Source organism: Cicer arietinum, chromosome 6 (assembly GCF_000331145.2).
Source record: "Cicer arietinum cultivar CDC Frontier isolate Library 1 chromosome 6, Cicar.CDCFrontier_v2.0, whole genome shotgun sequence".
NCBI lineage: Eukaryota > Viridiplantae > Streptophyta > Magnoliopsida > Fabales > Fabaceae > Cicer > Cicer arietinum.
The window spans coordinates 9,284,784-9,306,060 of record NC_021165.2 but is presented as its reverse complement, the minus strand read 5'-3'; the positions used below and the strand labels follow the sequence as shown (position 1 = coordinate 9,306,060).

Genomic DNA, 21,277 nt, shown 5'->3' with positions numbered 1-21,277 from the left:
GAAAAATAAAAAAAATTGTAAATCATTTTTATCAAAAAAAAAATCAAAAATATTTTATGAAAAAAAAAATCAAAATTTTTTTTATCAATGAAAAAATTGAAAAATTTTATTTCTCGAACAAAAATCTGATTCATTTTTTTAAAAAACTGGGCCTATAAACCTACTAAGTCTACAAATTTTTAGGGGTTTTTGTTTTTTTGGGTCTTTTAAATTATAAATTTTTTTGCCCCCTCCGACATGTGGATCGGACTAATAATTAAAGGGTTTGTCAAATTGACAGCTCTAATTGCAATGCTGCAACGTAATAGATCAAATAACCGCATCACATAACAAATTATATATTGATCAAATATATTATTTTATTTTGTTTTTATATTGTATATTTAGATTATATTTTAAAAGATTAATGATAAATTAAAATAATAGAGATTTGATAATGAGATAATTGTAAGATATTAAAGATAAAATAAGAGATATGTGAGTTATAAGGTTTCTGATTTGTTTTACTACTTGAATACTCTAACTCCAATTAGTCTCTTTCCTAGTTATGCTTCCATCTTAAATTGTAGAACACGAAGAAGAACTTCTTCGCCCAAGGGATTTAAGAACTAAGTTTCATGAACATGAAGAAAAACTTTTCAATTTGGGGGAAATATGAATTTAAGAGATTTGAATTAACATTTGTGATTCTTTTAATGAATCTTAAATAGAGTGTGTTTTCAAGATGAAAACTACAGAAATATTAAAATTTTCATATTAAGATTTAATTGTTGATGATAAGGATCTTGATAATTCATTGATTGTTGGTAGTTCGAGGGAGCTTGATCACTTGTCAAAATAAGCACACTGATAAACAAGTGGATAAAATCGTTGACTCCTATGACAAGAATCATTAATTTCAAAGTCACTAAAACTCCATGCACTATTAAAATAGAATAAGAATCTTCAAGCTGAACAATGTGTATTTGCACAACAAATTACAAATGTGTTAAAAATACACAAAATTTTCAACAAATACTTTTTATTTAATATATGTCTTTAATATTTTATTTAAATTAATTATCTAAGTTAATTACATTTTAAAGTCAAAGTCCAAAATATTTGTCTAATACAACCAGCAGTCGCATAATTGTGATTAGTAAAATATTACATAGAGAGTCATTTTAAAGTAAGTATTTGTCAATATTATTAAGTTGGATGTCTTATCCAAATTCAAACAAAAATTATATTAACAAAATCTATCTTATGTCTTTAAAAGTTTGATATATTTAAAGGATTGAATGTTTAATTTTTTTTTTAATAAGTTCTTTACGAATCAAAATCTAATGTCTTGATTATTACTTTAAGTTGTTGATATGACAACTCTAATTCTAAATTAATAAATAATCATTTTCTTGTATATTTAATACTTAAAGAAAAAAGTTGATTTGAAGTTTCCATCTTATCAACATAAGACAAAAGACCAAAAATACACGCCATGGCCACATGATTCTTTACAGAATAAAAAAAAAACAAAGTAATGCATAATTTGAGACTTAAAACCAAAAAAATTAAAGGAACGATCCAAGAAATAGAGGAAAAAGGTGTGCAAGTGTATTTTTGAGCTTTGGTAGTCTCTAGGTTAATTTGAACACGTAAGGCAGTAAGTTGAACTTTTTGAAGAAAAAGTTTACCATTCATAATGGTACTAGAGGAACTAGTTTCAATAATTCACTTTAAAAAAAAGTAAAAATACACAAAAAAATAAAATAAGATTCACTGTACTAAATACTAATACAGGGAGTATGAAATGTCTGTGTGCTTTAGTTGCCCACCATTGAAATTTCAATGAAACTAACTACAACATTACATGCATATTCTCTCTCTCATCCAAAATGATTTTATTTTGAAAACTAAACAACCAATCTAATCTTACTTGTCAAAAGTATCTTACCATTCTTTGTGCTGAGTCTTTCTTTAAGGATGCTATCTAAGATCTTCTTAGCTTTCTCAATCATTTCATTTACTTGTTTCAGTTATGCAGAATCTAAACTACCTCAGCATGAAAGTAAGATTCACTTTTCCTTTTTAGTTAGTTATTTATTGCTACACTGCTATTATCTTGTTGAATGTATTTATTTAACAAACTGTTCAAAGGGGGTATGGTATCAGAAATGTTTGTGTGTGGATGAACCTCCCCTTGTGTTTTTTCTGTCTGCTTGCATGATGCATCATACATCTTGATCCATATACCATAGAAAACAAAAAGAACACAAATTTGGAAACTTTTTGTACTATTGTTATTGTTAACTTTTCCTCAACCCTCTATATGTTTTGGAGAAATTATTTATTTACAACCAAATAGATTGTTTGTTAGGTTCATCATATGATTAATGGATATACCTGGTGTTGAAACTCATTAACCACCAAGATAACTTCATCAACCACAAATTTGGACGTGGTTAAATAACTATAATTTTCAGGTGTTCAATTATGTCTACATGTTAATTTGAACAAGTGAAAACTGTGGTTAATCGCATCCGAATTTGTGGTTAATGAAATTATGTTGGTAATTAATTAATTTGTGGTTAATTAACCACCTGTTTGAATTGCGTGTATCAGGTTGATTATTGTCGCCAAAGTTATCACAATTTTAGTTGTTGAAATAACACAACTATATATTTTGTTTTTTTCTTACACCTTCAACTTTATTTGTTATGTTGTAATTATATTGTCCTCAAATGTTTATTAGTTGATGCTCTTGAAGAAATCACTAGAACAATGGGTGCCACCTATTGGAAGTTTGATGGTGATTCATGTCAAATTAAAATGGTTGGTTTAACGCAAGAGCCACCTGATGGATCTCAAAGCAGCATTGAATGTGATTGCTCTTCTCAAAATGACACCTTTTGTCATGTTGTAAGGATGTAAACATCTCTTTATCTTATCTCCTCAGCGTATTGAAGTTATTAATTTATCTCTGGTTACATTCTCTGATATAGCTAGATGTTTATATATATCTTAATTTTCACATAGTTGATAGATATGAGTTACTTTTTGTTGACTGCTATTTGAAACACCATTGTTAATAACAGTAGGTTTACCCTAATTTTTTCTGAAAAATGAATTTCCATTTTTTCAGTACATTAAAGGGGTACAACCTTCCTGGCACGCTTCCGTCCCAATTGATTAAGCTTCCGTACCTCAGAGAAGTGTAAGAACTAGATGCTCTACTAGTAATTTTATGTTAAAATTTAGTTTAGTTTTTATATTGGAGGATTTAATCGCCTTGTTGATTGAAATGAAATGTGCTCTCATTGTAGTGATTTTGCTTTGAACTACCTAAATGGTACGATACCGAAGGAATGGGCTTCAATTAAACTAACTTCAATGTAAGTTCTTATCGACCAATTGAAGTTTTTATTTAGTTACTTGGCTTTTTTATTAAATAAATACAACATATTATGCAGCTCTCTACTTGTTAATCGTTTATCAGGGGAAATTCCTAAAGAGTTGGGAAATATTACCACTCTAACATACCTGTAAGTTTATGAATAGATTTTTCTCATTATTTGTTTTTCAAGAATTATGTTAATCAAAGTTCAATATTCAATTGTGAAACTAAGTTTCTAAGTTTATATTACTTGTGATATGTATATTCCTATATGGTTCTGATCTGATTGAAAGCTTCAAATATTAACCTACGTGTGTATTGACTTATCATACTTAGCTAGAATTCCTATAATGTTATCAATGTTATGTTATAATGCATTTATTTTACATTTTCGTCGACATCTCTAATTTTTCATTCTTTTACTCTGGCCTCGAATCAGGAACCTTGAAGCAAACCAATTTTTTGGTGTTGTTCCCTCTGAACTTGGAAGTCTATTAAACCTGCAAACTTTGTAAGAAAATGAGATCCAAGATTCATGTGCTTTATTGTTATAATATATTTGAAAGATCAAACAATATGTATATGGTGGTTTTTTATATGCAATATTATTTGTGCAGGATTTTATCATCGAATAATTTTTTTGGGAACTTACCAGAAACATTTGCTCAGTTACAAAATTTGACAGATTTGTAAGTTCTGATTAACTGTTTTTTCTTAGAAAATAAATATCGACACTTTCCCTGATGAATACCAATTTTTGGTGCATTGCAGTAGGATAAATGATAATAGTTTCAATGGAAAAATACCTAACTTCATACAGAATTGGAAACAACTTCAGAGACTGTAAGATTGCTATCAGTCTTTTTTAAACAAATCTTCAAATGTGTTTGTAACTTTATGTTTATTTTAAGATAGATATTCTTATTATAATGTACATTATTGAAGAGAAATGCATGCAAGTGGATTGGAGGGACCTATCCCATCAAATATATCTCTTTTGACTAATTTATCTCAATTGTAAGTAAAAAGCCTACTAATTGTATTAGTTTTTTTAATGTTCTCTCCCTAATTCATCTTCTGCTTTATATTTTAACTCATGGTGGTAATTATGAATTTATGATACAGGAGGATTAGTGACATAACTGGTCCAAGTCAGGATTTTCCTGTTTTGAGCAACATGACAGGAATGATAAGATTGTATGTTTGGTTTTATGTTAAAAGTTAGTTGGCACGTTTTATCTGCTATTGTTGGATTTAAAGTAATTGAACAGGCTTTTTAATTTAGGATTTTCAGGAATTGCAATATTACTGGAGAGATACCTAGCTATTTCTGGACAATGAAGAAATTGGAAATGTTGTAAGTAAAAGATTTGAATTTTTATATGCTTAACCTTGTTTTTAAATTCTTGTCACTGTAAGTAAAACATTTTAGGCTGCATCTATTAGTCTTTTTGTTGATGTCGCAATGAACGGCATATTTATAGTTGTTTATTCACATAACTCGAGATCATAATCAAAACTTTATAACTGTGGAAATTTATACTATTTCTTCAACTTTTATAGGGATCTCAGTTTCAATAATTTGTTTGGGCAAATACCAAATATTGTTCATGTGGGACATCTGAGATTTGTGTAAGTGTACTTCTCTAAATCATGAACTATATTGTATTGTATTGAACTAGAATAGTGGCTGTATGCATATTTATGTGCATTGATATAGTAGCCTATTTATGTAAAACAAGTTTTACATTGCTTTTTTCCAGCTTCCTAACTAGCAACAAGCTTAGTGGTAATGTACCTGACTCAATCTTGATGGATGGAAGCAATGTGTATGTTTCTTAACTTAGTTATTTCTACCTCAGCATTGCAAAGTAATATCATTTACTGCTCAAGTTCAAATTTTGAGCTGTCATTCCTTACTATATTGTTAGAAACTGAATTTGAATTCTTTACAATTTGTTCTTGGTTAGACATTCTTTATTCCTTTACAGAACATTATTTTTGCTGAGTTTTCTAGACAATGGGGCCTTTTCTAACTTCAGTTCTTGTAAAATGGCAAGTTTAATGGGTGGAGTCAGCACTAGTTGATGAATATGATTGTATGAAAATATAGTTATAATAATCATTTGATGGCCGATAATATTTTTTCTAATATTTGGGTGCAGTGATCTTTCTTACAACAACTTTACATGGCAAGGACCTGGAAAATCTGCTTGTGGAGATTACCTGTAAGAAGGCTAAGTCTTTTGCAATAATTATTCCTAGGATTTGGGTAACCATAATTCCTAGACTTTCTTCACACTTTTTTCTAGTTTGGACCAATAAAGACATAAAATGTGTGTTGTTTTTATCTTAAAGGGAGGTGGTATGAAAATTGTGTATAAATAACATCATTGATATTCCTCTGTATCTTCAAGTTTGATGTTATTGTAAAAATGATGATTTTTTTTCTTCTTGTTTAACTTGATCAGGAATTTAAACCTAAACTTGTTCCGGAGCTCCTTAGGGACCAATGCATTGTAAGACCCTATCTTTTAATTCTTCCTTTGTTTTAACTTTTAATTATTTGAGTAAAGTATGTTGAAAGTTGGAGCTTTAGTAGTGATATCCGTCTCTCTTGATTTTGATTCTTGACAGACAGGGGTTTCTTCCGTGTTCACAAACTTTGAACTGTCCTTCATGTAAGTATATATTATTCTACCTTTGGAAATTTTTGCTACTTTACCAAGTCTCAGAGAAGCCACATGCCAATTTATTTTTAATCAAATGAAACCCTCAACACCATCAGACATCCAACAATAATAGAGAAATCAACAAGATTAGATAAAAATCTAAGAAGTTTGAAAAACAGAATAAAATTTACAAATCCAAGTCCTCAAAATAGAAATATATTTTCAATATATATATATAAACCCTAAATCTATTATTTTTCTATTATTGTAGATTCAAGTTGTTTGCATGTTAATTGTGGTGGAAAGGATATACAAGTGAAGGAAAATGGTGAAAATATTCTCTATATTGGAGATGGAGATGTTGTAGGTGGTACTGCTAAATATTATAATGATTATGAAAATCACTGGGGATTTAGTAGCACTGGAGACTTCATGGATGATGGTGATTCCCAAAATACACGTTACTCCAGGTCTTTGTCATCTTTGAGTATACCGGAACTATATACAACAGCTCGCGCCTCTCCAATTTCACTTACTTATTTTCACTATTGCTTGGAAAATGGGAAATATACTGTGCATCTCCACTTTGCAGAAATACAATTTACAAATGATAAGACATATAGAAGTCTTGGGAAGCGCTTCTTTGACATCTATGTTCAGGTATTAATCAAAATAAAGAAAATACTCTTTTGTTGGCTAGTTCAAGATTTAACAAGAAACCTTTGTTCCAGGGAAGATTGGTTTGGAAGGATTTTAGTATTGAAGATAAATCGCACCTTGCTCAAAAACCACGTATATTATCAGCATATAATGTCACTGTAACAGACGGTATTCTGGAGATTCGATTCTACTGGGCAGGCAAGGGGACTACAAGGATTCCTGTTGATGGAGTTTATGGTCCCCTTATATCGGCTTTCTCTATTGTTTCTGGTGAGTCATATAATGCTTTAACTTGTTTATTGCAATATTAATGTGGAACAAATTTATGGCATATATTTTACCATAGTGCCGTATTATCCATCGTTATCTATGCAATTCAAATAAGTTTGTTTACATAACTAAAGGCATTACAGTGATGACAGTTCTCTCATTCTCCATCACCATCCTTATGCATATAAGTGAATCTTAAGCTTGTTGGTTTAATCATTCCATATCATTTAAAAGGCATGGAATGAAGTTTCACTATCTTTAATTGTTGGTATTTAGTGCAATGTATTATTGAATGGGACTTAGCATGAAAACATGCTTATCTTTCCATAGCTAAGCAAAGCTATCTTCCTGTCTTTTCTGCATTTGAGCAAAACAGCTTAACTTTTAAAGTTGAAGTTCTAACTTAATTGTTTTGCGAATGTTCTCTTTTTTTGGTTAACCAGAGGAGCTCTCGTGTTTTTTTCTTCCAGACTCTAAATCATGTTCAATCCATAATAGTGGAAGGCATAAAATGGTCATTGGAGTAGGTTTTGGAGTTACAGCTCTGTGCCTAATCCTTATTATGATAGGATTTTCTTGGAGGAAAGGCTATATCAAAGGAATAATGAGAAGAGAAGAAGGTAAATACATGTTCATGTCAGGATTGAAGATAATCATTTATTTTAGTTTCAAGCTTATAAATAATTTGTCTGCAGCTGGTGCCTTTTATCTTAACAAGAATGTTCTATGTATATGATTATAGTCACATAACAAATGTCTGTACTTATATATCTATTATTCTCAAACCATGCAGATATGTTATGAATTTTTTTTAAACTCAAGTCAATTATCTAGATAGAACAAACCTGATTATTCCTCTGAAATGCTTTTTTTATTTATTTGTTTATCGTATAGTTTTCGAAGGGCGAGATTTTCAGATGAGGGCATTTACGTTAAAACAAATTAGAGCTGCCACAGATGGTTTCAGTCCCACTAATAAGGTTGGGGAAGGTGGTTTTGGTCCTGTCTACAAGGTATTTGAGTGAAAATACTATCTTCTTCCAAACATAAAAAATAATGTTTATCACCAGCATGTAAAATTCTAAACCACAGTTGAATTTCAGGGTCAATTATCTGATGGTACATGGGTAGCTGTTAAACAACTCTCTTCAAAGTCACGGCAGGGAAACCGTGAATTTTTAAACGAGATAGGGATGATATCTTGTTTGCAACATCCTAATCTTGTGAAACTTCATGGATGTTGCATTGAAGGGGATCAATTAATATTGGTCTATGAGTACATGGAAAATAATAGCCTGGCCCATGCCTTATTCAGTGAGTTTTTACACTGAAGTATACACCAATTATATGTGTCTTTTGCCTCCGTCTCATTTAAAATGTCTCATTTTGTCATTTTTCTCTATCTTAAATTATTTGTTATTTTATAATACCGATACAACATTAATTACTTTTTTTGCACTAATATATCCTTATTTGTTGTATCTCAACTCATCAAACATTTCAACTAACTGCAATTAATAAGAGTATTTTAGTAAATGAAACTCACTTTATCATTAAAATCAATAAAATTAATCATTTTCTTAAGAATCACACACAACTCAAATCAGACAATTAAAATTAAAATGAGACAAAGGGAGTACATGTTATGTAACATAAGTTGCCAATGGTCATTATGAGAAATTACTATGAATCAAGACTTAGGTGCATGAATTCCACTATAACTTCTTTTTGCACATTCTATAGGTTCAGAAAATCAGCTTAAACTTGAATGGCCATCAAGGCTTAGGATCTGCATTGGCATAGCAAAAGGTCTTGCATTTCTTCACGAAGAATCAAGACTCAAGGTTGTTCATCGAGATATTAAAGCTACTAATGTGTTACTGGATGGGAATTTAAACCCTAAAATATCTGATTTTGGGTTGGCTAGGCTTGATGAAGAGGAGAAGACCCATGTCATCACCCGAGTGGCGGGCACAATGTAAGTTCTCTCTCCGTTCATAATGTAACTCGTAACTTTTTTCTCAATTAAAAATCAAAATCTATGTTTTTCAGAGGATACATGGCACCGGAATATGCTTTGTGGGGTTACTTGAGTTACAAGGCTGATGTTTACAGTTATGGAGTCGTGGTTTTGGAAACTGTTAGTGGAAAGAGTAATAACAATTACATGCCAAGTGAGAATTGTGTTTGTCTCTTAGACAAGGTATTGTACAAATACACTATACAACCTCTTATCCATGTTTGGCATTATAAGTCTCCCGTTTTATAGTCATCTTCTAATTGTAAATATTTGTTATTTTCATCGCTTAAAAATTATAACAAAAATTAACACTGTAGGCATTATATCTGGAACAGACTGAAAACCTTATGCAACTGGTTGATGAGAGGTTGGGATCAGAGGTAAACCCAACTGAAACAAAAAATATCCTGAAAGTAGCTCTCTTGTGCATTAATCCCTCCCCATCGCTTAGGCCTACGATGTCTGAGGTTGTAAACATGCTTGAAGGAAGAATAAGCATTCCAGATGTTGTCCCAGAAAGTAATGCTTTCAATGAAGATATAAGGTTTAAAGCCATGAGGGACATCCATCAAAACAAGGAAGGTCATAGTTTGAGCACAAGCCGGACAGACGATTCAACAGGACACCTTACACATAGCACTCCCTCAGTATTTGGCAATGATTTACAAGAGATAACCTCCGAGTCATAATACAGCATAGTGAGACTTATTCTTTCAGTAATCCAGTATATTTGGCAGATTGCAGATTTAGCTTCATTTTTATTACTTCATTAGCATTAGCATGATATGAGTTCACAACAAGACTAGTAATTATTCTTGGATGGTGAGTAGTAAAACTGTAAAAGGGTAATTTTTTGTCTTGTTTTTGGGAGGGGCTTAGAGACTCCCTTTTACTGTATAGTTTTGTAAAAACAACGTACAAAGGGCTCTCTTAAAAGTCCAGAGGAATTGCATATGTAAATTTTGGGTAATATCTGCAATTGAAGAAACACACTGCTTATTGTAACTAGTTCAAATTACAATATGTAACATCTAATTTCTCCTCTTATAGATCATGCTTTATGTGTAGCGTGTGGTAGGGGCGTTGGTGAAAATTGCAACTTCACAGTTTTAGATATGATTTAGGGTGAAGAGTAATATAATGATTACAGTAATTATACTACATATTACTAGTGTCAGTAAGTAATAAGGTAAGGGGGGGCGGTTGTAAAATTTGACCATTAGTGTCACTTTAATTAATAAAAAATTACCCTTTCCTCAATATTAAAAAAAAGTAATAAGGTAAGGGATTATAAATCATATTTAGACACAGTATAAGTCTGAAAAAAAAATTACCCCTAATACAGAATAAAAACATGAAAAGACAGGACAAAATGTTTACTTTTAAATCAATTACACATGTACCTTTAGGGCACATGTCAGTTTTACCCTTTGTTTATAGCAGTATTTTATTTAGGCATACGTGAATTGAATATGTGAAACATTCTGCCTACAAAGTTTAAATGATGTGTGAAGGGGAAATTTCTACTTCTAAGTTTTCGATTTGATTTTACTACCAAATGTTCTAATGGCCGATTTGAGTGTTTTTCCAACTCATCATCTAAGCAGTATACCAATTCTAAAAATAAATTAATACAGAAATAAATAAATAAAGACAAAAACGAAAGAAATAACAAAAACACCATACCTTAATGGAAGAAAATGTATCACAAAAACCAACAAAACGACTCGATAAAATAGAACAAACAAAAACCTTCATGACAGATTCAAACAAACAAACCAACACCATTACACCAGGATAGAAGTTTCAAATGACAATAGGACCAGCTACTTAAAATACAACATCTACTCATAGATTCCAATCCTGTCCATGATTTTGGCAACCGTTTCTTTACTTTCCCTGAGAACATTCACACTTCGGCTAAGCTTTTGTCTCTTTCCAGATATATAAGGAGACTCTTCAAGCAGCCTCTCAATGCCGCCACCACCAGAAGATAAAACATCATCAACAATCTCCTTCTGCAAATCAGTATTGATAAGTTCATTGATACTTAACATTAAACGCAACGCAATGCTATCAATGAATCTCCTAAGAACAATCTTCCAATAGGCAATGATCCTCGCCTTCAAATCAAACGCCTGACTTAACAAATGAGGATAATTCCTCAGATTCACAACATCAATCTCTCCAACTCCTTTAAGATTCACATGAGTAGGATTTGTTGCAGTACATAAAACTTGTTTCAAAAATTCATCTTGTTGAGATATCAGCTTATTATACTCAAGCAGGTACTCAGGATTACAAGTGTAATCCGTCAGCTTCTCCATCTCAATAGCTTCAATCACATGCTGGATTGAAATTTTCTTCTTCTTTTCTATCAGTTTCACGCCAGCCCTGCGAGCAGACACCTGAAGCTGATAGTAATTTGAAGAATGACGATTTAAAACAGAAATCACAACAGTTTCAAGATAGTTCCAAACATTTTCAACAAAATTAATTGGTATATATGCAATGCCCTTTACTTTACTATGCAGTATAGTAAGAAATGCTGTTCGTGGCATGAAATTTGGAAGACCAATCAACTTAGACTCTTCCAACACCTTTATCTCGTCCATCATAAAATTCTTGGTGCAATCACTTTCAGCACAGTTTTGAAGATCATCTGCATATAAATTAAGCATCTCCACCAGACGGGCAGTACAATGCATGTTTTTTTCATCAAGGTACTCCTCAAAATCTCCTGAGATAAGAATCTTTTTCAGAGAATCCCTAGACAAACTAAGGATATACATGAAAGCAGTCATAGCATCAGCAATAGAAGATAAATTAGCAGGCAAATTATCTAACTCATTCTCATTATGAACAAGTTTCTCATTTATCTTCTTGATAATCTCAGGTAAAGTTTTTGATATAATCATAGCTTGAACCTGAACAAGCTTCTGAGCCAAAACAGGTATACCAACAATGGATTTGTCAATCTTAGATAATAGTGAGTGAGATTCAAACAAGTGAAGTTCTTCCAATCTAGCTTCTGCATAGGACTCCTCTCCAATACGGTTTCTCACACAAACATAACCAAGACCAATGTTAACATCATCAGCAGTAACCTTCTCCAACAATCCTTCAGGAGATTTATCAGCCTTGGTAACAACAGCAAGAGTCCTCAAACCAGTTTTATCAACAGTCTGTGACATCCTAATAGACTCACAAGTAGTAAAGTCAACAGTAGCAGAAAGTACATTCAAGATAATACTTTCTTCAGGAGTTATATACTCCATGATAATATCCTTAATCTGATCATAGATATTTTCAGGCTGACCATGAACCGGAACACGAGTTATTCCCGGAAGATCAACCATTGTCAGATCAGGAACACCATTCTTCTTCACAATTAAAGTCAAAGGAGTGTTGGAAATCCCTTTTCCAAGACCAGCAAGCTCTTCAGTAGCCAAGTTTATTGCTTCTGAAACATTTGCTTCATCAGTGGAAACTGTTTTGCCATTGAACTCTAGCAAGAGTTCTGGCTGTGGAAGTGGATGATTCTGAAGCCTCATAATCAAAGGTACCCTCGTGCAGATACCTTGTCCACGAGGCAAGCTAATACTAGCCAGTGACTCGAGGACACTGGATTTTCCAGATGATTGGTCACCAACAACAACAATGGTTGGTAACTGTATCCCTTCTTTGGCTATGTTGAGACGCCGTAGATTTTCAAGGGCATCAAGAACAGGACGTATCTTCTCATTGTAAGATGAAACAATTGGAGCAACAGCAGAAAGAGGTTGAGCTTGCTCAACATGGACTAATGCAAGTGATGATTCATCATCATTATTTTTACGAGTAGCTTTGGTAGTACTACTTCTCTTACTTGTTACAACCATTTTGAGGACACAACACAAGTGAGAATGTGATACAATGAGGGTATGCTATGGATACACAAACTGTTTGCAAGTGAATGGATAGTTAGCTGAAATGCATATTTATAGAGGACTAAAGGGAAAATGAAATGAAGGGAGAGAGGGTTGTTTGGTATCTTGCAATTAATGTAGTTTAGTTGAGGTTTATAGGGAAATTGGATTTACAGTTTGTCTGTTAAGGTCTTCGATGCATGCATGCTATGGTAGTAGTAATTCATGTGTGATCTTTTCAATGCAATGCAATCCCATAACTAAAGTAGTACTCCATTTTACGGTACATGGTAGGGGTGGACATCGGGCGGGTATGGGTGGGTTCGGGCCTAAAATGTAAAACCGGCCCAATCCATGGGTTTGATGTTTTGGCCCAATTTCGTCTATATTTTAAATCGGGTACGTCGGGTTCGGGTAGATCGGGTGTCGGTTATGTATGGGCGGATAAAAATGGGTTGGATTTTATTGGACTTTTTTTGCTTTTTTCTCATTCTAAATTATTCAGTTTTTTTTGCTTTTATTTAAGAAAAAAAATCTGCTCTTTTATAATTTATTGGCCCAATCTGCTACCTAACTTATTTTTAATTGGGCTGAGTTGTTGGACTTGGTTCTGTTGTTGGGCTGGACTGCTTTTAAAAAACATTTGTCTTGTGGCTGGGTTTTTTTAATAAATTGGCCTTTTTTTTAATTTTTGGCAAGTGACTTTTTGTGTATTTTAAATTTATATATTAATATATAATATAAAATTAATAATATTAATATATAATATAAAAATAATAATATAAATCGGTCGGGTTCGGGTATCGGCGGATCCAAAATACTCATCCGAACCCGACCGTATAAAACCATATGAACCCTTATTTTTCACCCGCTTAACCCATCAACCCGAAGAAACCCGTCCGCAAATTTAAATTTTATATTGGGTCGGTCGGATTCGGGTGGGTCCGATAATTATGTCCACCCCTAGTACATGGTACTTTAGTATTCCATAATTAAAGTAGTGCCACTATTTTGTTTCATTAGAAACAACAATCCAAAGAGTTTCATGCAAAAGATTTAAAGTTTCGAGGTATGACACTACAAATATTAAAAATTAAGATCAAATACATTAATTTTATTTTTTATTTATATTTTATTCTATAGTATACTAACTACACTAATATTTATCTAAAAAAAAGTATATAATCATCATAGGATTTTTTTTTTGTGAACAAATTAATTCCCAGAGTTTTAATTATAAGATATTTTTTCAAAAATTGTCTTAATTATAATAAAAAAAGTTGTGATTTTTAAGATGTATATTTATTATTGTTTAAATGACTTTTATATTCACATTTTTATTGTCTTTTTTTATAGGTTTTTCACAATCTTTCCATCGTGGTATATATATTAATAATAATAAAAGTATTTATAAAGTTAGAACAATACTAGTACTAGTACTACATCTGTCTCGTGTTATATGTTGTCTCATTTGATCACTGCCTTGTCACTTGTCTTGATATGAGTAGAAGTAATACTACTAATACACACGCAGAAGATGCAAAGTTGAGTAACACATAATTACAAATCGTTTGGTATGCTTAAAATGATGAGTGGAGTTGCAGCTAAAATGCATAATTGAAGATAATAATAAACCCTAATTTGATTGATATCTTGTCTTGAAGAAATTAAAACAAACCCGCGTTGGTTGAGTTTTCAAGAGAAATGCAAGTTGCAATGCTCTTTTAATTAATTGATAGTAGTGTTACTCATTGTTTAACGCCATTCATATTCATAATTCATTCATAGGGCAAAATCAAATACTAGTACAGAGTAACAGAAACATACATAAATAAACACTGTAGCTTTTTGCTATCTAAATTTATTTAAAAATATTTATAGTTGTACAAATTTTACTAAGTCTTTCTTTAATTATAAGCACTCTTTAGAAAAAAATGTGTTCTAAATAAGCATTTTTAATTTAATAATGTATTTATTATTGTTATTATTATTTCAAATTATTATGGGCCATATATAATTTATATTCAGCCCAATGGGAATAGAATTGAGAATATGATGAATGAGTTTTATCTAGATTTAGACTATTGATTTGAGTCTTTTTCATATTCGATCACACAACACTACTAATTGTTGGGTTTTGTAATTACAATCTCCACCTTAAGGATAAGAGAATTGAATTTTCTACTCCACATTTTAACATTGTTTGAACTTTCAAAAATACCCTTGTAGAAAATACAAAATTTTTAAACAAAATCAGTCTATTTTTTGTATCCCACCTATATTTTTTTACATACCAAAAATTTAGAAAGTAATATTAAATTTTTGGAATGAAATTTTTTTTTCTCTCAATTTAGTTTATATATCGGAAATTTTGAGTTTTTGAAATTTTCAATTTTGAGTTTTTGAAATTTTCAATACGTAAGAGTTTTTTTCTATTTTTTTACATGAAATTTTTTAGCTTTTAACATTTTCGTTATGAGAAATTTGTTTCTCAATTTTTTACATACAGTAAATTTTATTGAAATTTTCTTTATGCAATTTTTTTTAAACCATAAATTTTGAGTTTTTGAAATTTTCATGTTCAAATTTTTTTATATATTTAATTTTTTTATACCAAAAAATTGAAATTTATGAAATGTTAATTTCTAAATTGAATTTTTTAAAAACAAAATTCCATGCCGAAAATTTTGTAGGATAAAAATGTGTCAAAATTTCAAGAAAAAGAGATAAAAATGATATATGTATAATTGAATTTTTCAACAATTGTGAGAGTAGGGGTCAAAGTGTGGAAGTATAAAATCTAATTTTCAAGATTGGTGGGATGTTATGGTTCAAATATGTTAAGACTAGGCTAAAGTGTCATTAGATATTTTATAGAAGGGTTTAGATAGATCTATTAGGTCAGTCGTTAAGAAATGAATGAAGAAAGTAATTATTTTTATAATAGTTTTAGTCTCTTGTAGAATATTTCCTCCTCAAATAATGTATCTCTAACAAGGGTAAAAGTTGTTTCAGGAACATTAGTACATAAAATAAATATATTAATTATCCTGCCAATTTTTTTTTAATAAAAGTAATTAGTACTTATAATAATGAATAAAGATAGTAGTTTTGAATAATCTAAATTGGGTTTAGGTCAACCGTCTTTTCCAAATAAACTATACGTTATTTTTTTCTTTATCTATTAAATATATTGACAATGGTATAAATTTAATTTTTCTTTTGTATTTTTTGTGATTTTGTCGTTTGACGTTTTTGGATTTTCTCATCTTAGTGTTACGGTTTTTGGTTTTTTTCTTTTTCTTCTTGTTGTGGTGTTTGTTTTAATTCACATTGACATAATAACTTGAATTCATTAAAAATTGTAATCAATAACTTTGACTCATTGTTACATAGCCATATATATAGATATTCATAACACTTGAATTTTATCATATTTGTAAACATATTAATTTACACTATTAATTTGGATGTTGCTAACTTATTTACAAATTCATCATTTATGTTTTTAATAAATTTGTATTACATCCATGTATTCTATTTGAATCAATAAATATTGTTTCTTTTAGTAAAAAAAGAATTATAAATTTTACAGTAGTTTTATCTATTTTCATTATGTCATAGTCGAATCAGAAATAAAAAGTTACTAAATGAAATGAAATATATTCAAAATTAACATATTATTTTTGAAATATATATATATATATAAACTTCACAAATTCAATCATTGATTGTTGACATAATATATTAATGATTAAACACATAAAATTTTATATAAAATATGAAATATGTCGCTATGTAATCTAGACATCGATATTTACTTATACTTTTTAAAAGTTTATTACACATTCATTTAAAATTATTTAATGAAGTATCAAATAACTTTAAAATTTTATTAAAATTTGTGGAGTTGAATCTATTTAATAAAAACTTTTGATTTAACATTTAGATTAATAAAATTTATTATTTATATTAAATTATTAAGCAAAATAACTCATTACTGAGTTATTTTTAAAGTAAACAGATTCTTTTATATATATATATATATATATATATATATATATATATATATATATATATATATATATTTTTTTTTTATATAATATATATATATATATATATATATATATATATATATATATATACTTTTCTTCAGTATTCACAAAATAAATAAAAAAACCAATTTCTCTTGATGATATTATCTATAAAATATCCTTAATTTAATTTGACTTTAATTATTATCAATTTATTAGTTATGGAGGTTATTTAAAAAATAGACTCAATTTTATTTATTAGAATTACATAGAATAGATTAAATGTGAACCACCAGTTTTTTTTTTCAAGTACATAATTAGATAAATTTTTGCTTATATTACCTTTGTTGCTTTTTATAAAAATTCATTATTTTTTTTACATATATTAAAAAAATATGGCGAATTTATGTTTCTATAATAGTTTTTGTATTTGAATATATCTAACTTGATTTTTCATATTTGAAGATAAGTTTAATAGTATAATTTTATCTATTGTAAGTGTTAAAAGTTTTGCAATATCATCAAATCACAATGAATAATATTCTGAATTTAGAAGTAATTTTCATTAACTATGTTTATGAGTTTATTTTTAATTTTTATTTAAATTAAAACAGCAATATAAGCTAACACATAGTTTAATGGTTCCAAATTACTAACTGGGATGTGGATCTCCACCTCTCATAGCAATACTTTTTCTATAAAAATAAAAAAAATTGTTTAATGGTTCCAAGTTAGTTACATTAACGTTAAAACAATAAAAAATTATTTTTGATAATTTATTATTTAGAAGATTAATATACTAATATAGTTTTATTATATATTAATATAGTTGAACAAATATATATATATGTAAATACATTGCCAAAAGTTTACGACTACGTCAAAATCCAACAACAAATATATACAAGATACAATATTTTTTATAAAATGTAAAAAGTAAAAATTGGCCACAAATTGGTCTTTCTATTTTTTATATTGACCATCAAGTCAAGTTAAGTACTCTATAATACATATAAAAAGAAATTAATTCAAGTTTAATAGATGAACTTTACCTCTTATGTCAAGTATAAACATTACTCTTACAACATTTTATCTTTTGTCTATAAATAATATAATATTAATATAAATTTCAACCTAACAATATTATTATTTATCAATTAAATTAAAATTTAACGTATTTATTTTTATTATATTCATAATAGTCTTTATAATATTTTAATCTTCAAAAATCACACACGACAAATTGCATATCAAACGTGGAATACCATGCTCTCTTTTTTTCATAAAAAATATAGCATCCTTCTAAAGAATCAAAGATTATAGATAGAGAGAAATCTATTTTCCACCTTTGCAAAACTATATTAAAATTACAAAATAAGTCTTGTATTATTTTATTAAAGATAATTAGAATAAAAATGAAATTTTGATAATTTTTGGATTTAAGAAAAATAAAATTTGCTATCAAATTTTTTAGAATTTTAAAATTTTGGAATTAACTATTTGATGTAATTTAAGAAAAAAATAGTTGTAGCGTCAGCCAACCCACGTTAAGCTGGAAAAATTTGGAATATATATTCATGTTCAAAATATTTATTTTACTCATGTGGAATTTTGATTTTCAATAAAAATGAAATTTTAGAATAAAATTGTGTTACAAATTTTTTAAAAAGAATATATATTAACGTTGGTCATTCCACGCAAATATGGATGCTATGTTTATTTTTTGAATTTTTACTAAAATGTGGACTTTAGCGTGGACTAGTCGATGCTAGAAATCTTTAAGTATGTTAGTGTAAAAATTCATAATTCATAATTCATAATTTTTTTATTTTTTTGTTTTTAAAATTTTCGGATGATTGAATATTTTTTATAAAATAATGAAGTGTAAAATAAAGTTGAATATAAACTGGAAGGTGGTAATTATGGACTAGTTTAATGTGCTTTAGGTCTTTTATTAATGTAGTTTAATGGGTTTTATTTTTTTAACGGGCTTCTGTAATGTCACATAGCATTTGTTTGGGCTTTTGTCGATTTGCTAAGATTATTTGTGAGTTTGGGAAGTGGAGAATATTTGTATATTTTCATACCCTTTTCTCAATTTTGTATGACTGAAAAAAGAAAATTTCCTTTCACAATATCACCATGTGATTTAATGTTGGAATTAGAAAAATCATAATAATAAAGTGAATTAATGGTTGCAGTCATTCTATCATTTAGCCGGCTAATTGAAGTGTAGAAGCTAACAACAAGTGGGCTTCAGTTACCACATCTCAACAAATAAAATCAATATGAAACCAAATTATTGCTATTATCGACATCATCCAAATTTATTTATATAATAGAATATGATGTGAACCTGGTAGAATACTTTAATTTTAATTTATTGCTTACAAGTACTACTAACTAATAATGTTTAGCAAATTGCCAATATTTTAATAAATGATATCCTAAACAAGATGTTTAAGTATAGTATATTTTAGCCCTGGGTGTTACTGTTGGAAAATAATGGTTGAAAGAGTGCCCTGAAGTTGTGTCCGAAGGTGAAAAGGAAAAGGTTAAAGAGACAGATAGTTACACACTCAAGTGTTTGCCATGAAGCTCTTGGACTATTCCCATCATTTTTCTTGCTGGAGAGTTGCTTTGGTCAATTATACATAATGTACAAACAAATCTTCAAATGCTAATATATATTTAATACAATATTTCCCCATCACTCTGCATCCATGATTTTTTCTCATGCTAATCATGATTTAGTAAAAACACATGTCTTTGATTACAAGAGATAAAAAGTAATTTATGCTCGGGTTGAAACAATCTTTTAGTCGTATTTTATTTACTTCTAAATTGAATTTTAGATTATGAAAGTCTCTTTTATCTCGAAATTAGATAATTAAAAACAAAAATTACACAGTTTTTTTTTATATAAATAATTCAAATATAGGATATATAACTTGCTCCCCTTTAAAGTCACTCAATGAATAAAATTTATTTTACAAAATCAATTATGTTCAAATGAAATTTTGAAACGTTCAGAAAAAAAAAAAATCTTAAATTCAATTGAAAGATAAACAAAATTTAATAAAAAATTATTTTAGATAAAATACAAACTGAAATTCTCTTAAATAATCATCCTATAACCAAAGTTGGTTAACAATTAGTATTCAGTTCACTCAAGTATAATAATGCATCTTATATTAAATTTTACATAATATGTAGTGAGTTAATATTCTTTAACTCTTGTATTGAATTATTATATAGCCATTTGTACATGTACGTCATCATAAAGTCGGCAAATTCCATATAACTCAATTTTGCTATCCAACAAGAACAGTGCAATCTACCTCCATATGGAATGGTTATCATATATATGTTTGTACACTTGAAATGTATTGCATATAGTTGACAGAAAAAGTATTTATAGGGCATAGATTAATTTTCCACTATTGCCATCCTAGTTTACTTGTTCTTCTCTTTCTTTTGAAATATTAGCTACTCTAAAGAGTTTTCTCCACAACAATGGTACTCTAATTCATTCATTCTTTATTAATTAATTGTTTATCTACATATGCATGCATGCACCCCATGCATCTAACATTTTCCAGCTACACTATTAAAAAAGTTGAATTATTGAAAAAAAGTTAAGGCAAAAATGAAATTGATTTCTAATTTGAGTGTTTATATACTTAGCGCGACAAAATTAGAGATGAACTTCATATTTTGTGTTACTAATTTAATGAACTTTTTTTTTAGTTGTGTTAATTTCTTCCATGCTACTTAATCTTTGATTATGTAAGTCCAATTCATGCATGCAGGAAGAAGAGCTAGTTGATGGGAAAGTAGATTGGAGAGGAAGAGTAGCTGTGAGACACAAACATGGGGGGATGAAAGTTTCTTTGCTCGTACTAGGTAAGATCTAAGTATTGATTTCTTAGAATTTTGATGATTTGTAGAGAAATGATCAAAAAAGCGTTGGAAACTAGAGATTGAGGAAAATTCATAAAGAATTATTTTGATAAAAGATGCTAAAAGTAATACAATGAACTCTCTCTATATAGAGCCAATAATTATCAAACTAAAAACTAACTATCTCTAACAAACTAACTAATTTCTAACCAATTGTTAACTCCTATTTGTAACAGTTTTAATTTGGGTTTGGGTGCAGGGGCGTTTGCATTTGAGAACATGGCAACTCTATCACTAGCAGTGAATTTGGTGTCATACTTCAATTCTATAATGCATTATGAACTAGCAGATGCAGCTAACATGGTCACCAACTTCATGGGAGTTAGTTACATACTCTCTATTGTCGTCGCAGTTCTTGCTGATACATGGATCGGAAG

At 29.3% G+C, this 21,277-nt stretch overlaps 3 protein-coding genes across 9 annotated transcripts in view; 2 read left to right on the top strand and 1 right to left on the bottom strand.

Moving 5' to 3' along the window:
* Positions 1-1,770: 1,770 nt before the first annotated feature.
* On the top strand, positions 1,771-10,003 carry LOC101514281 (probable LRR receptor-like serine/threonine-protein kinase RFK1). Of its 7 annotated transcripts, none has more exons than XM_027336027.2 (24): positions 1,771-2,047; positions 2,732-2,906; positions 3,122-3,193; positions 3,303-3,371; positions 3,450-3,521; positions 3,813-3,884; positions 3,991-4,062; positions 4,145-4,216; positions 4,319-4,390; positions 4,499-4,570; positions 4,659-4,730; positions 4,937-5,005; positions 5,137-5,202; positions 5,539-5,601; positions 5,845-5,892; positions 6,011-6,054; positions 6,317-6,705; positions 6,777-6,975; positions 7,419-7,595; positions 7,870-7,988; positions 8,079-8,289; positions 8,719-8,953; positions 9,028-9,178; positions 9,331-10,003. In XM_027336027.2, the coding sequence occupies exons 1-24, from the start codon at positions 1,963-1,965 to the stop codon at positions 9,682-9,684; spliced, it is 3,030 nt and encodes a 1,009-aa protein (XP_027191828.1). In that variant the 5' UTR covers positions 1,771-1,962; the 3' UTR covers positions 9,685-10,003. The 7 variants fall into 7 exon arrangements, with proteins under 7 accessions (XP_027191828.1, XP_027191827.1, XP_073226444.1 ...); XM_027336026.2 differs by having other exon boundaries at positions 1,773-2,047; positions 4,668-4,730; positions 9,313-10,003; XM_027336025.2 differs by having other exon boundaries at positions 1,774-2,047; positions 9,313-10,003.
* Positions 10,004-10,681: 678 nt separating this feature from the next.
* On the bottom strand, positions 10,682-12,921 carry LOC101513946 (dynamin-related protein 4C). The gene has a single exon (XM_004504204.3). The coding sequence runs from the start codon at positions 12,874-12,876 to the stop codon at positions 10,840-10,842; it is 2,037 nt and encodes a 678-aa protein (XP_004504261.1). The 5' UTR covers positions 12,877-12,921; the 3' UTR covers positions 10,682-10,839.
* A 7,421-nt stretch (positions 12,922-20,342) lies between these two features.
* The window catches only part of LOC101509423 (protein NRT1/ PTR FAMILY 4.5-like), a 3,282-nt gene continuing 2,347 nt past the window's right edge, over positions 20,343-21,277 (top strand). The window contains exons 1-3 of the mRNA XM_027335689.2: positions 20,343-20,456; positions 20,750-20,843; positions 21,100-21,277. The exon at positions 21,100-21,277 is cut by the window's right edge and continues 94 nt beyond it. Coding sequence (XP_027191490.1) covers positions 20,454-20,456; positions 20,750-20,843; positions 21,100-21,277 — 275 coding nt within the window. The 5' untranslated portion in view covers positions 20,343-20,453. The remainder of the gene's footprint in view (positions 20,457-20,749; positions 20,844-21,099) is intronic.